This window comes from Hemicordylus capensis, chromosome 5 (assembly GCF_027244095.1).
Source record: "Hemicordylus capensis ecotype Gifberg chromosome 5, rHemCap1.1.pri, whole genome shotgun sequence".
Taxonomy (NCBI): domain Eukaryota; kingdom Metazoa; phylum Chordata; class Lepidosauria; order Squamata; family Cordylidae; genus Hemicordylus; species Hemicordylus capensis.
The window spans coordinates 149,954,695-149,969,511 of record NC_069661.1 but is presented as its reverse complement, the minus strand read 5'-3'; the positions used below and the strand labels follow the sequence as shown (position 1 = coordinate 149,969,511).

At 41.6% G+C, this 14,817-nt stretch overlaps 1 protein-coding gene across 1 annotated transcript; it reads right to left on the bottom strand.

The window, feature by feature from the left end:
• Positions 1–1,504: 1,504 nt before the first annotated feature.
• PSMC2 (proteasome 26S subunit, ATPase 2) lies at positions 1,505–14,661 on the bottom strand. The gene is made up of 12 exons (XM_053252471.1): positions 14,497–14,661; positions 13,624–13,661; positions 10,308–10,389; positions 9,770–9,869; positions 8,578–8,709; positions 7,818–7,890; positions 7,565–7,660; positions 5,827–5,991; positions 4,926–5,013; positions 3,585–3,787; positions 1,890–1,986; positions 1,505–1,787 (listed from the first exon to the last, which is right to left on the bottom strand). The coding sequence occupies exons 1-12, from the start codon at positions 14,564–14,566 to the stop codon at positions 1,630–1,632; spliced, it is 1,302 nt and encodes a 433-aa protein (XP_053108446.1). The 5' UTR covers positions 14,567–14,661; the 3' UTR covers positions 1,505–1,629.
• Positions 14,662–14,817: the final 156 nt, after the last annotated feature.

The window sequence follows — 14,817 nt, the reverse complement described above, 5'->3', positions numbered from 1 at the left end:
GAAACTGATAAAGGAATTTTGTAGACAATGTTTTACTTCTTATTTACATGACAACACTTTGGCACAATTGTGTAGGGTTGCAAAGTGATAAACAAGTAGCCCTCATCTGTAGGACTTCCATTCTTAGCTACAACTGCTGATAATGAGACCTTGAAGCAAAGGGAATTATGGGGTTAGATTCCTGGAGGCTAAAAATTGAACAGAAATAAAGTGCCATACTATACTTTGCGGGTCTCCAACTGTCCAGCAGTCTCCTCCTCCCTTGCCAACCTCTGTGATTTCCCGTGGGTGGAATCTACAGGATTATTATTTACAAGAGTCACAAAATGGCTCCTTTCAGCAAAATGGTGGCTGGAAATGACCTTGGAGGTTTTTATACAGCTAGTCTTACTACCCTATTTGCATTTATTCTTCTATACATCTTATATTACTTCAACTTCTGTAAAGCATATAACGCTATGGGGCTATTGTTGATTATACAATGCTTTGATCTCACTGTACTTTTTCCTACTCCCATTTTCAATTATTCAGGGTTGGCATATGAACCCCAAACACTACAACTTTAACTGTCTGATAACCCTGAACTTAATTTTCATTCGTTTTGGTGTTTCAGATGTCAACACCACTATCCATCAGTCATGAGAGATCAAAGCATTGTACCTGTTCCAATTATGGCAACCAGCATATGGTCTTGTATACAGAAAAAATAATGCTAGGAGCACCTGTCTCCCATCTCCAAAACATGGTTAGAGTTGTCAGCTCTAGAACATTGCTTGTCAGTTTAGAAAGACTGTTCTACTCTGCATTCTCTGCCGTACCATTCACCAAGTCAGGGGGTTTCAACAGGGAGTACTGGTAGCCCCAGGGGTTCTTGAAAGGCTCCCAGGGGATACCCAGCCTTTCTGTCTCCCCATGCTATTTGTTCCCCTTAGGATCACCAGCCTAAAGCAGCCAAGCAGTGTCCGCAGCAATCTGTCCACTGCAGGAGCGGGAGAACAAATTTGTCCCATTAATTTCAGTGAGAGTATTCATGAGTAACTTTGTCTGCATGTATGCTAGTGACTAGAGTAGCCGATCTCATAACTGTAGTGTGAGTGTACGTACATATGTGTGCATGCGAGAGAGAGCACACACTCACTGAAACTCTATGGGGTACCTGAGCTGAAGGTTTGTGACAGAAGGGATACACTAATTTAAAAAGGTCAGGAACTCCTGGCTCCAGGTTATTAGCACTGACTACACCAACTATTAGTTTGATGGAGGGAATTCTCATGTGCAGCAGTAGTGCTGCTGCTGCTGGGATCTCTAGTTTGGGACTGTACTGTGATGTTCTCAACTATTTCTTTCCATTTCAATGTTTATGGAAAGGGGTAACAAAGAAGACAATAGAGCTACATTAGATTTGGGAAGCATTTTCTCCAGGACAACATGCATTTCAACAATCTGAAAAAGTTGTAACTCAAATGAAAATGAATAAGTAAGCCTTAGAATAACCACTATCATGTAATTTGGATGTTTCATTTATTTCTACACTTGTCAGAGGTTACATTACACAAGCACATTGTTACTTTGAGTATTACTCTAGATAAAGTTAACAATATGAAGAACATTCTTTGAATTTCTTTAAGATCAGTTGTAAGTCATGTATCGGGGTGTAGCACTGAACTTGGCATACGACTTGATGACTTTGTTCACAGCTTCCAAGAAGTCTTTTTCAGTAGCAATTTTCCTCCTTGCTCTTATGGCAAACATACCTGCCTCTGTACAGACACTCCGGATTTCAGCACCTTGTAAGAGAGGATACAGTGGATGTAACGGGAATTTGAAGCAACTCTCATCTCAAAAAACAGGCAAGATTCAATGTTACCCAGCACTGGTAACCGACTTACCGGTGCTGTTAGGACACAGTCGAGCCAGCAACTCAAATCTTATATCTCTTTCAACACTCATTGAACGTGCATGTATCTTGAATATGTGAGTCCGTCCCTAAAGAGAGAGATTTTGTTTAAATGTAAGAATATGTAAAACAAACATGAATTACCTTAAGCTGGACCAGCACTGGCAATCTGTATTCTTGTACAACTAATGAGCTCCTAGCAACTTTGAAAGGGACCACAGCCAAGTCCTCACCTGCTGCTGCTCCTGGCCACCCTGACAACTTGCACTGATGGCAGCAAGGAACAATAGCTGCTGTTGCTCTCTTGCCTGCCCTCGCCATCTGGATGGATGCAATACCTCTCCACTGACACGGTGATGGTTCAGGACAAGACCTTTCACTGATGCTAGTGAAGAGAGGAGCTTAAGGATAGCTTCTAAAGCACAAGAGCCTTCCCTTAAGAAAATCTGCCTTAATTATCCACATGAGTTCAACACAGAACTATGTGGCACCAGCTTGCGTGGACTAGAGCCCACGACATCAGATGCAACACATTAAGTGACTTCTACAAGTTGATTTCTCCAAGATGAAGATTAAAAGGTGTGTTGTGGCTTAAACTTCAGGTGCTACAAACTATTATAAAATGATGTATAGATGGTATCTGACACCAAAAAGACTGGCTTTAATGTATAAAAATGTTTCAAACAAATGTTGGAAGTGTGGACATTCTGAAGGCACATTTTTTCACATGTGGTGGACCTGTTGGAAGGCTAAAGCCGATTGGGATATGATATATAATGAACTAAAGAAAATATTTAAAATGACATTTCCTAAGAAGCCAGAATCCTTCCTGCTGGGAATAACACAAGGAGCTATTTCTACAACCAATTTAACATTTTTAATGTATGCCTCTACGGCAGCTAGAATTATATATGCACAGAAATGGAAGTCTAGTGAACTGCCTTCAAAAGAAGACTGGCTGATAAAAATTTTGGAATATGCGGAGATGGCAAAACTTACAGCACTATTAAGAGATCAAAACTTGGAATGTTTTAAAGAAGATTGGAAACCATTTTTGTTGTATTTAAAAAATTACTTCCCTACTATGGACTTGACAGCAGGGTTTGAAATTTAGTATAAATCACAGGTTGGTTAGTTTAATTATGTTCGTAAGGGCTTGAACGTATGTTTTGAATTATTATTATAGCAAGGGAAAATCTTATAGTTGATGATTCACAAAGAAATGTGAGCGGGAAGTCCATCTTTTATGTGTGTATTTGTAATGAATGACAATATTGCTATTGTTAAAATTAAAAAAAAAGAATTTGGGGAAAAAAATAAACTTCAGGTGCTACAGGTCTCTTATTTTTGTCGCTACCAACTAACAATTTGTCTGAATTTGTCATTAGATTTAGAATCACTGAGTCAAAATAAAAAATTGAAATGCAGTCAATCAGACAAAAACAGGTAAAACAAGAAGGGTCTAATTTTCACTGCACAGCTAATTTATCATCAGAAACTTTCCTTTTAGTAAGGAATGACTATGATGTGGAACGACTATTTGATCTAATCTATTTTCACAGATGCTCTTTTTTAAAGAAAGTAAATAGTTGAGACAAATACAAAACATCCTTTTCAACTAGTTACTTAAGCCTGAGTTAAGTATATTGTTAACATCTACTAAGTACCAAAATGAAACACTTCTAACCTCTAGATCTGGTAAGCTAAACTCAATTTTCCTATCCAGTCTTCCAGGCCTCATTAGTGCTGGATCCAAAGTATCAGGTCTGTTGGTTGCCATCAGCACTTTAATATTGCCTCTTGGATCAAAGCCATCCAGCTGATTTATCAGTTCTAGCATAGTGCGCTGGACTTCATTGTCTCCTCCAGCCCCATCATCAAAACGAGCTCCTAGAAACAGACAGCAGGAGAAACAAATAAGGCATCATTTCTGTGAGGTCATTCACACAATCGAAAACCATTCTCCCTGGGGTTTGAGAGCTCTGTGTACTCCTCATTTTCAGTTGTATGGAAGAAAGATAAGAAGAAAACCTGGGTAGAAGTGATTGTGTGGAAGCAAGGTAGGAGGAAAAGCAACCCTCTTACCTGGCTTTCACAAAACAGAAAATCGGGAGTGCACACAGCGCCCAAGCCTGGGTAGAACACAGTTTTTGACTGTGTAATGACTGCAGTGTCTTTGAAAGGATGAATTTGCAAGGCAATTTATTCCCACAAAGGATGGCTAGTCTTACCAGCATCATCTGTGACTATTAAACTAAGGCAGTAATCCTATGCTTATATACCAAGGGTTAAGTCCACTGAACTTACTGGCGCTTACTTCTGAATAAGCAAGCATTAAATTGTGATGCAAGTCAAAATGTTTGCAGGAGGAAAAAGAGGACCTCACCAGCTACATGCAAGGAGGATGTAATTAGATACTTTTCCTTGTTTCTCGATCGTGTTACAGAGGTCAGTCTAGAGCAGAAGAGCACACTGGTCAAGAGACAAGATGTTTCATCCACCCCAATACTTAATCTTCTGTCCAGCAGGATAACTTTACATGGCAAGGGAGGTATGACGCGGATGTGCTTCAGACAAACCACCTGCTTTCTCAGCTGGTACAAACCCTAATTGTACCACCTGTCTATGTTAAGACTGCCTTTTATATTCAGAACATTACTGATGTCCAGGCAAACTCCTAATTCAACATTTCAAGTATAAATCACTAAGCATAAGTTAAAACACTGAAGTTACTTGTGTTTAGAAGCAAATCCATTTCATTTTAACTATAGGTAGTTTTGTATATAGTAAACAGAGCTGAACAAGGAGGTGTCTAGAAGAGAATTTAGTAGAACCCCCACACCGAGTCATCTTGGGTGAAGTCATATTTGTTTGTAAAAGATATAAAACATTCAGATAATAGCCTGTATAGAGTCAGAACCAACTAAAAGGTTGGCATGCTTTTTTCCTTATTAAATATAGAACATTTTTAGATTGAACTTTCCACTCCACATTGAACAAGAAAAAGCATATGCTTGCTCACACCAACCTCCAATAGCATCAATTTCATCAAAGAAGATAAGGCAGGCTTTTTTTGTCCTGGCCATTTCAAAGAGTTCCCGAACCATTCGAGCACCCTATTCAAAAGAGAGAGATTGAGAGAGAGGTTTTCATATAACCCAAGTGTCATTTGAGTTCAATTTTGAAAGAAAATATTGGAACGACTTAAATAACTCTAGAACAAACAAGATATTAGCCATAGTTCACACACTAAGGGTGTGCACAAACCACAGTTCTAGCGCTGGTTCAGCGCTGCAGGGAGGGGAGCAGGAGCTTTAAGAAGGGAGAACAGGTCCTTACCTGCTCTCGGCTGCCCCCATGCAGCTTCCTGCTGGGGGGGCCCTTGTCCCAGGTGCCCCCCGTGCGGCGCCAGCACACAGATGGTGTCTGCACACGCATTATCAGTGACACCACCAGTGGACCTGCTCTCCTCTTAAAATTCACCCTCCCAGCAGCGCTGTACCAGTGCTCTGTGGTTCGTGCACACCCTTATCATATACAATTATGTGCAATAATTTTAGTTGCAGAGAGCCCTTTCTATCTACAGTGTAACAGACTGTTGCCACTATCTACTTGGCTAACCAAATTCCAAGGCTACTGCACACTCTGAACCCTCTCATGTGCAGCTGGCAATAGGTTTCTGAATCTATATGCCCGCAGGCATGAGAAAAAAATATGCAAGCAGGTGCATGTTTCAACCACACAGGAACATGAAAGGTATCAAAATCAGTCACAGACATACCATTTGTACATAATTTCCTGTATGATGTGAAGATATTGAGTATTTACAAAGAATTTCTATACCCCATTTACAAATACTTTAGATAGTCCTTCTGAAAACTTTTGACCACCTTCAATACAGACACAAAATTTACTGCCTGTCTTATTACCTCTCCCACATATTTCTGCACCAGTTCAGATCCAATCACTCGGATGAAGCAGGCATCAGTCCGGTTAGCAACAGCACGAGCACAGAGGGTTTTGCCTGTGCCAGGTGGACCAAAGAGAAGCACTCCTTTGGGTGGCTCAATCCCAAGATTGACAAATCGCTCAGGCTGCAGTGGAGGAAAAAAAGAGTTAAAAAGTTATACAAACTGGATGAAAAGCACTACGCAGGAAGTATCTGTACTTCCCAACAGCAACTCCCCTGCCAGCAAAGACTCTCCAGAAGTATGACATGGCATTAACACTAGATTTGTAAAGCTGCGGCGATCAGTGAACTGTCAAGAAAAGTGCTCAAGTTTGAGAAGTAGAACACAAACCAAGTGGACAGGAGTTGGTAAGAATATTGTGCAGCACAGTGGTAATGAGAGAGCTGATCCAAAGACAACCAATTGTCACTGAAGCTTCACAACTGATGGCATTTCATTGTATGTTTTAACATTTTGTATACCCCCTTGAAGTACTGTACAATAATTGCATACTAGCTGAGCCAGGAGCCTGCCATCTTCTTCCCCTGCCCGTCGTCATCTTCTCCACCCTCATCCCCCATTGTTGTCTTCTTCCCTCCCTTCCCTGCCATCATTTTCTTTGTCTGGCTAGCCACCCACCACCATTTGCCACCATTATCTTTGCCTGCCAGCCAGCCAGCCACCTACCACCACCATTATCTCCCCATCCCCATCCAGGCAGCTGCTTACAAACTTTTGCGAGAGCTGCCACACACGGGATTATTTTATTTTATTTTATTTTATTATTTATTTATTTATTCAATTTCTATGCCGCCCTTCCAAAAATGGCTCAGGGCAGTTTACACAGAGAAATAACAAATAAATAAGATGGCTCCCTGTCCCCAAAGGGCTCACAAGTTAGAAAGAACTTGTGCCACCAGCAGCAGTCACTGGAAGTACTGTGCTGGGGGTGCATAGGGCCAGTTACTCTCCCCCTGCTAAATAAAGAGAATCACTGCGGTAAAAGGTGACTCTTTGCCCAGTTAGCAGGGGTAACTTGGCAAAGTTTAGCGACAGGTATGCTTAGAGAAATATATATAAAGAAAATAGTGACACAAGAGAAGAAGAAAAAATTAAGTCATTTCCCTTTATCCTCCTCCTCCAAGCCATCAGCCTCATATTCCCTGTGATCTCTGAGGCACTACTTATTTGAGCAACAAATGCTGGGGAGTCACAGAAGGCTGGAAGGGCCATTATCTTCCTGGCCTATTTGTGATACCCAGAGGTAAATGGGTGGCTGCTGTTGGAATAAAACGTCACAAACAATAATCCTTATTTTCCCAAAAGGGAACATCCTCATTGACAATTTAAAAATAAATGTGTTCCAAAGGAATCTGTCTACTGGAGAACTATTTTAGGTTTTTCTGGTATCTGTGAAAGCTCTGACAAGCCTTCAAGAGGGAGAAACGCAACAGCCCTACTCAGACATGATGTATGAGTGTGCAGATGTCTGTACACTGATACAATATTTTTGCCTGTTCGTCACTGTATCTGCAATCATTTGAAAAGTGAGCCTGGTACAGATCCTTCAAATGCATGGTACAGATGGGAAGTGTACTGCTGAACCTGCCTTCAACATTCACATAAAATGTGAATAACTGTACCTGTGTACACTGTATCCTCATTGTACAAAAGCTGAACATAATGTGAGAAAAGAGCTAATCTGTAGGATACTTACATGTAGCAAGGGTGTTTCCACCACCTCTCTTAGCTTCTCAATCTGTTCTTTGCAACCTCCAACATCGCTGTAAGTAACATCAGGCTTTTCCTCTACCTACGTTACAAAAAATGCATATGTACCTTTGTTTTATGAATTTTGTGAAAGAATAGCAGGTTGCAATGAGAAGGTCACATTAGACAGGCTAAAAATGTGAAGCAAAAACACTTTTTAATGAAGAAAGAGAAAGATGATCTTTAAAAGGTAATCTTACCTGCATCATAGTAACAGTTGGGTCAATCTTTGGAGGCAGAGGGATATGGATCTGATACTTGTTTCTGTCAACACTGCAGAAATTGGTTGAAGAGACAATAATTGAATAAAATGGTCCCTAAAATCTTGAAAAACATGTTTAAATGCTAGAGGATTCTTAGTGCCTATTCCTATATCCAGTCACATTTGTGTGCAGAATACCACGTCATGTGACTACACAGCGATGTATCAATGGAACAGAGCTGGATGGGCTACTGGGACACACACACACACTTCTCCAAGGGCACCAGGCACCCTACTGTAATCTGTTTCAGTTCAGATTTGGTGGTTTGTCTTGCTTCCTTTATATTCTTCTGTAGGAAGGACCCAACAACCAAATATACAGTTAGCTAAAATAAAGCAAGACCAAATGTTGGTTTCATGCCCCATTATGCTTACAAGCAGACATTCCCAATGGTCTCTGGATGCTGACCTGACTGACCAGCCTGCATTTAATAGCCTGGTACCAAGTGAACACATTGAAAATAGTATGGAAACTACAACTTCTTGGCTTTTAATCTTTGCCTTGTGTGATATTTATTTGATATTGTGTCAGAATATATTATGTTTTATGGATGTTATGGTCTATTGTTGGTTATTGCGTAATTTTGTTGCTAACTGTTCAGTGAGCTTTGCTATGCGATGGTATAAAAAAAGAAAATAGTGTATGCTACCAACTTCAATCTGAAGAATATAAGGACTAAAGATTGGTATCAACTTACCCAACTCTCATCCCTTCTTCAATATCAGTAGGTGCCACCTGATCACTAAGATCCACCACAAATTTGGCAAACTGCTTAACATTGATAATGTACTTGGGGTCCTCAGAATCTGCATTGATTATCTTTGTGCACCTAACCAGACAAAAACAATGTAATAAGCAATCTGTGAGTAAATAAAAATGTAAGACAATCACTTTTCATACTCCAGGCTTATTTAGGAATGTGCATGATAATGCCAAATTTCTACTATTGGAATTTACACCATAATACCAAATACTGACAACTGTTGGCTAACTATCCATTCTCCCTTAAAGCATATTTTTCTCTTTCTTCTTAAAGCCTTAAATATTAGCAGTATCATGAGACATCTTAAATAGCCAACTGAAGTCTGTGTTCTCTTATCCACATAGATTGAAAATACCTGGGCCCTAAGATCTGTGTCGCTTTAGATTGGTTAGAGAAATGTCAGTTTCCACTGTGAAATGAAATGTCAGACTCCACTGTGCTGGAATGAAACTCATGTGAAATTGACAGGTAACCAGTTCCTAAGATATAGATCCATGTGAAGACCTCAATATTAATTTTGTTGTACTGGAAAGAAACTTTAAGCAATTCGTTTTGTAACAGGGGTAATCTGCTACACATGAAGGATAGGAGCAACAACTAGAACTAGCTGGGCACAGAGCATCTGCACCTCCAGTTTTGCTTGCCTGCCGCCACTTTCTTTCCCAGCTCACCCTCCCGCCACCACCGTTGTTTTCCTCCCCTGCTCGCTGCTGCCGTTACCTCCCACTCGACCACCCCCACTGTTTTGTTTCCTGCTTCGCCTCCTGCAGTGCCACTTTCCTCTTCCCCTGCTGGCAGCTTGCTCACAAACTCTCGTGAGAGCTGCTGCACATGGGATTAATGACAGTACACCTATGAGAAATATATATACATAGGAAGCTGCCATATACTGAGTCAGACCATTGGTCTATCTAGCTCAGTACTGTCTTCACAGACTGGCAGCAGCTTCTCCAAGGTTGCAGGCAGGAATCTCTCTCAGCCCTATCTTGGAGAAGCCAGGGAGGGAACTTAAAACCTTACACTCTTCCCAGATTGGCTTCATCCCCTGAGGGGAATATCTTGCAGAAGATGCTATTCATGTTGATAGTACTACTCCCTCAGGTGACCAAATGAAATACAAGTATACCTTGCCACTTGAAGCGGTTGCTCACTTTGAAGAGTTTGTTTATCTGCAGCCAGATCCCAGAGGGCAGGAGGAGCCAACCCAGTATCTGACTCTTTAATGCCTACAAGGTTAGGGGGAGAAAAAAGAAGCAATTCTTTGCACTATAATCAATTGTATATCCCTATATATGTAAACTTAAGTGACCAATGCAGCTTTATATGAGACAAAAAACCTGAAAGAGTCACTGGCATTCATGAATGTAACATAAGTTTTGAAAGGTCTGAAATCTTATAGAAACACTGTTATAGGAGGGGGCAAATCAGCAGTGGGAGGTCAACCCTCTGTTTAATAATAAATATATCTGAAGTTTTTTTCCTAAGAGCTCTAGTAATCTTTACAATATTCCTGAAACAGAGATGGTGACTTTACTAACATTATCAATTGAGCTCATACTTAAACAGAGTAATTCATTTTAATTAATTGATTGATTGATTTGATTCATTCACACACACTCAAATAAAAAATACATATACTTCCAATAGGTACATGAGAATTATACCTGTGAGTTCATTGATTTTCTTAAGTAACTGCTGAATGTCATCTTCTACTTGCTTGATCTGCCTTGAATATGTGCTCTGACCCTGGATTGGGGGCAAAACATTATTTTATAGGAAATCAAAAAGATTTGGGCACATACATGGAATAGACACAGCCCAAATGCTGCCATCTAGACTTGTGAACAGGAACATTTACAAATCAGACCCAAGGTTCACCTGGTCTAATACTGCCTGCTCCAACTGCCAGTATCTTTGCAGTGCCTAAAACAGAGGTTCTTTCCCAGCCCTGCTTTTTGAGATTATTTTAATGGGAGATGCCAGGGAGAGCTGCTGAGACCAAAGCAGGTGTTCAACCACTGAACTACAGCCTCTCCCAGTACTTGCCTTTATTTAGTAGTGAACTAAATAAATGAACTAACTCTAGAGCTTAGGATCCCAATCTGTTGGCAGTACCACTTTGGGCACACTCAGGTAACACTTTCAAATCTTGCTCTTCATGGGATTATTGCGAATAAGACTAGCATCCTCCCAGGCATGCTGAAGAAATTCAAAAGACTGGCTTGTTGCTACTGTACCTTAGGATGCCAGCCAAGGATATATTTTAAAAGCTGCACTGAAATTAGTGGACAAATCATTCTTTTCCCAACTCTTCCTATCCATCCCCATCTACTCAGTTCCTCTTGAGTAATCTTGTAAAGGCACACTTGCAGATTGGAAAACATTACACTATGTATCTGGCTCTAGCAGCACGATCAAGGAAGACTTTATGGACAAGAACACTAAGGTTATCTGAGGAGATCCGTCTCCAGTTACCACCGGTACGTCTGGTGGCGACACAGGCGGGTCTTCTCTGTAGCCGCTCCTGGACTGTGGAATGTACTCCCTGCAGAAATCTGTAATTTGAACTCTTTATTGGTTTTTAGGCCCTTAAGACCTATCTGTTTGGCCTGGCCTTCCAAGGTTTTTAAATTTTTTTAAAGGGTTTTAATTGTACCTGTTTTTTCAGGATTTTTAAATTGTTTTATTGTTTGATGTTTTATGGTATTTTATAATTTTAATTGTTGATTGTTTTAATTGTAAGTAAATAAATAAATTATGGGAGTGCTTGCTATCAATATTTTGGAACGCATACTTCTGATAAAGTGTTTTACTGAACAAAGTATCAGCTAGGGATATGCACAAACCGGTTCGGAGGTGGGGGGTTCTTTAAGGGACAGGGAGGGTGCTCTTACTTCCCCTGTCACATTAGTCCCGCCGGTGATCTCACCAAAGTTGCTGGCATGGAGCTGCAGCATGCCTCCTTGCAGCCCCGGTCGGTGTCATACCAGAAGTGCCAGACCCATGCAGTCTTAAAGAACACCTCCCCACACCTCCTGGGTGTGTACAAACCTGTTCATGTACATCTCTAGTATCAGCCAGTGTTCCCTTTAAGGCGTGCACGTGTGTGCACGCTCACATGTTTTAATGTCTGCTCAGTTAATTTTAGGAAGGCTCCATTCAGAATGCATGTGCACACACAATGCCTTGATACTGCCACCCAGAACAAAAATCATTCCGCACACAGATGAAAAAAATTAGAGAGCGCTCTGGTATCAGCCAACATCCACAGTAACCATGGACAGGCATTACATGCAAAGCACCTCCACAGCAGAGCACTAACCATGCAAAGGTGCTGTGTACAAAGTGATTCTGCAGTGCTTAATAATCCAGAGTCCTTCTGCATAGACAGAGCAGTTTCCGCCAGTCTCTCCTTCCCCCAAAACACCCATATATGTCCTTGAGGGATGTGCAGTCCTCAAAAACACATTTTCAAGGGAACAAGAGTGTGCCAAAAATCACTTCCCCCATCACCTGTGCAGTCGTACTCAATTACTAAACACTGCAGACAGTGGTCCCTCTAATTTTTTTCACCTCTGTGCGGAACGAGTTTTGTTCTGGGCGGCAGTATCAAGTGTGCGCACCTGCATTCAGAATGGGGCCTTCCTGATTCAACCTGAGCAGGAGCTAAATTGAACTGAGCAGACATCCAAAAACTTGTGAGAGTGCCCATGCCTTATGGAGAACAGGAGCTGTGGAAGCATTTTGCACACAGCACCTCTGCATGGTTAGTGAGGATACTGGATATCATCTGGATTCTTGCTAAAGTTGTATATTATACTGCTGATATTTATATTACATGATAGTTAACAGTTTGAAAATTATACTGTGGCATTTATTCAGCCCAGCATGGTATCTCGACAAGGGCTGCTGCTGCTGTCTTTTTTGTGTTTAGACTGTGAGCCCCTTCAGGACAGGGAACCATTATTAGGGAAGTGCATGAAGCGTTTTGGCACCTCTAATTTGAGGCACCAAAATGCTCCGAGCTCATTTCAGTGAGAGACAAGCAGGTGCTTCAAAAGGAGGAAGGCAGGTCTTTCTTGCCCCTCCTTCACTCCTCCACCCCCCCCCCCGGTGGCACTGTCCGCATTGAACAGCCACACTGTTCTGGAAAGCCATGCTGTGGCTGCTTCCTGCTTGAGAACAGGGGTGTGGTGGTGGAGGAGCGACAGAGGAGCAGGTGAGACCTGCCTTCCTCCTTTTAAAGCACCCACTCTCCGCCACCCCCACATGCGCAAAATGCTTCATACACATCCCTAACCATTATCTCATACTTTTTGCTATGTACACCACTTTGGGAACTGTTTGTTGAAAAACTATATAAGAACATAAGAACAGCTCTGCTGGATCAGGCCCAAGGCCTATTTAGTCCAGCACCCTGTTTCACACAGTGGCCCACCAGATGCCTCTGAGAAGCCCACAGGCAAGAGCTGAGGAAGAGCTCTGGAAAGCCCACGGGCAAGATGCTAGTATAATAATGTATATTGCTCAGTGATCAGTTGTGCTTCACTGTCTTATCATATTTGTTTGACTGTTATAAAATTTGTTTTGTTAACTGTGCGTCTCGTTATCGTTATTGTACATTTTCTAGACTGTATTTACCAGTTGGAATTATATTATTTTCTTACGAATGTTATAGAGATTGTGCTCCTTTTTCTTTTTTCTTTTTTACACACTGAGGCCCTGTGTTTACCTTCTTTTGCTGTTTCTTTCCATGCCTTCCTTTGGTTTGTTTGCAAATAAGAGATGGGTTTTTTGAGAGGGTCTTTTTTTTTTTTTAAGCAGTTGTCATTTTAGCTGAAATGAACAGCTTTTAACTAGCACCGCAACATAAATTAGGCATTTTCAAAGCCAAATCAGTTTAAGCAGTAAGATTTTACCAAAACACTTCCACATAACTAGTTCTCAAAATCTGACATAAAACTATAATAAGGTACTTACATAGGTTTTCAACAAGGCAATGTCACCTTCATCCAAAGCTGAAAGAAAGAGACAGATACAGATAATCTTAAAGGCTAAAGAGACTACATCTCATACTGCTTCCCAACAGGTAATTAGCATTCCTTTCCAGGCTGACTAGCCCTTGCTCACCTTTACAAGTTAACTCATTTGCCTGCAAATCTCCCAATTCTCACTCTCTTCATTGTCTTCCCGGCTTTGAACACTAGCTATTCCCATGCCTGTGGGTAGCACAGCTAGAAATTCCACAAACTCATTATTATTATTTTTACATTTTATATCCTGCTCTTCCTCCAAGGAGCCCAGAGTGATGTACTACATACTTAGGTTTCTCCTCACAACAACCCTGTGAAGTAGGTTAGGCTGAGAGAGAAGTGACTGGCCCAGAGACACCCAGCAAGTATGGGGATTTGAACTCGGGTCTCCCCGGTCCTAGTCCAGCACTCTAACCACTACACCACGCTGGCTGACTTATCCTACAGGCCTGCTGGAACAATGGCGACAGAACATATGCAAAGTGCTTCGAACCTTCTAAAGTGCAATTTAAATGCTCACTATTATGATGTTAATAGGGATATAAACCGTCCCTTGCTCAGAGAAAGACAAGGTAAAAGGAAAAGAGAGGCCCACTACGACTCTCATACACAGTGAGAACAGCTTCACTGACAACAGTGGATAAGATCCGACTCCGCACCACCCAAGCCGAAAAGAGGGGAGGGGAGGAAACGCGATCTTATGCCTAGGTCTGGGGCATGCGCATTGGAGGAGCCCCACAAAGCTGCCTCGAAACGGGCTGTTGAGAAGAACACCCATTTCTGTTCTACTTGCTTAATAGCGTTCAGGTTGAGTTCTCACCGCGGATGGGTTTGTCCTCCTTCTCCTCCTCTTTAGTTTTGCGCTGATCGGCACCCAAGTAGTCCGGCATTGTGTCGCCCCCTTAAACTGCTCCCACTTCCGAGCTCTGGCAACAACCCGCTACTGCGCATGCACAGAACGAGGAGTATTACGCTGCACTTTCAATGACTTGCTTCCGAGGCAGACCGGAAAAGACGTCACGACGAAGAGGCAAATCTCTTCGCTACAGGAAAAATCCACAGCGCTGGGGAAAGAAATAGGTAGTGCACCAGCTGTGTGGTATACATAACCATTTTAAATAAAAAGTAGTAGCACACTGCT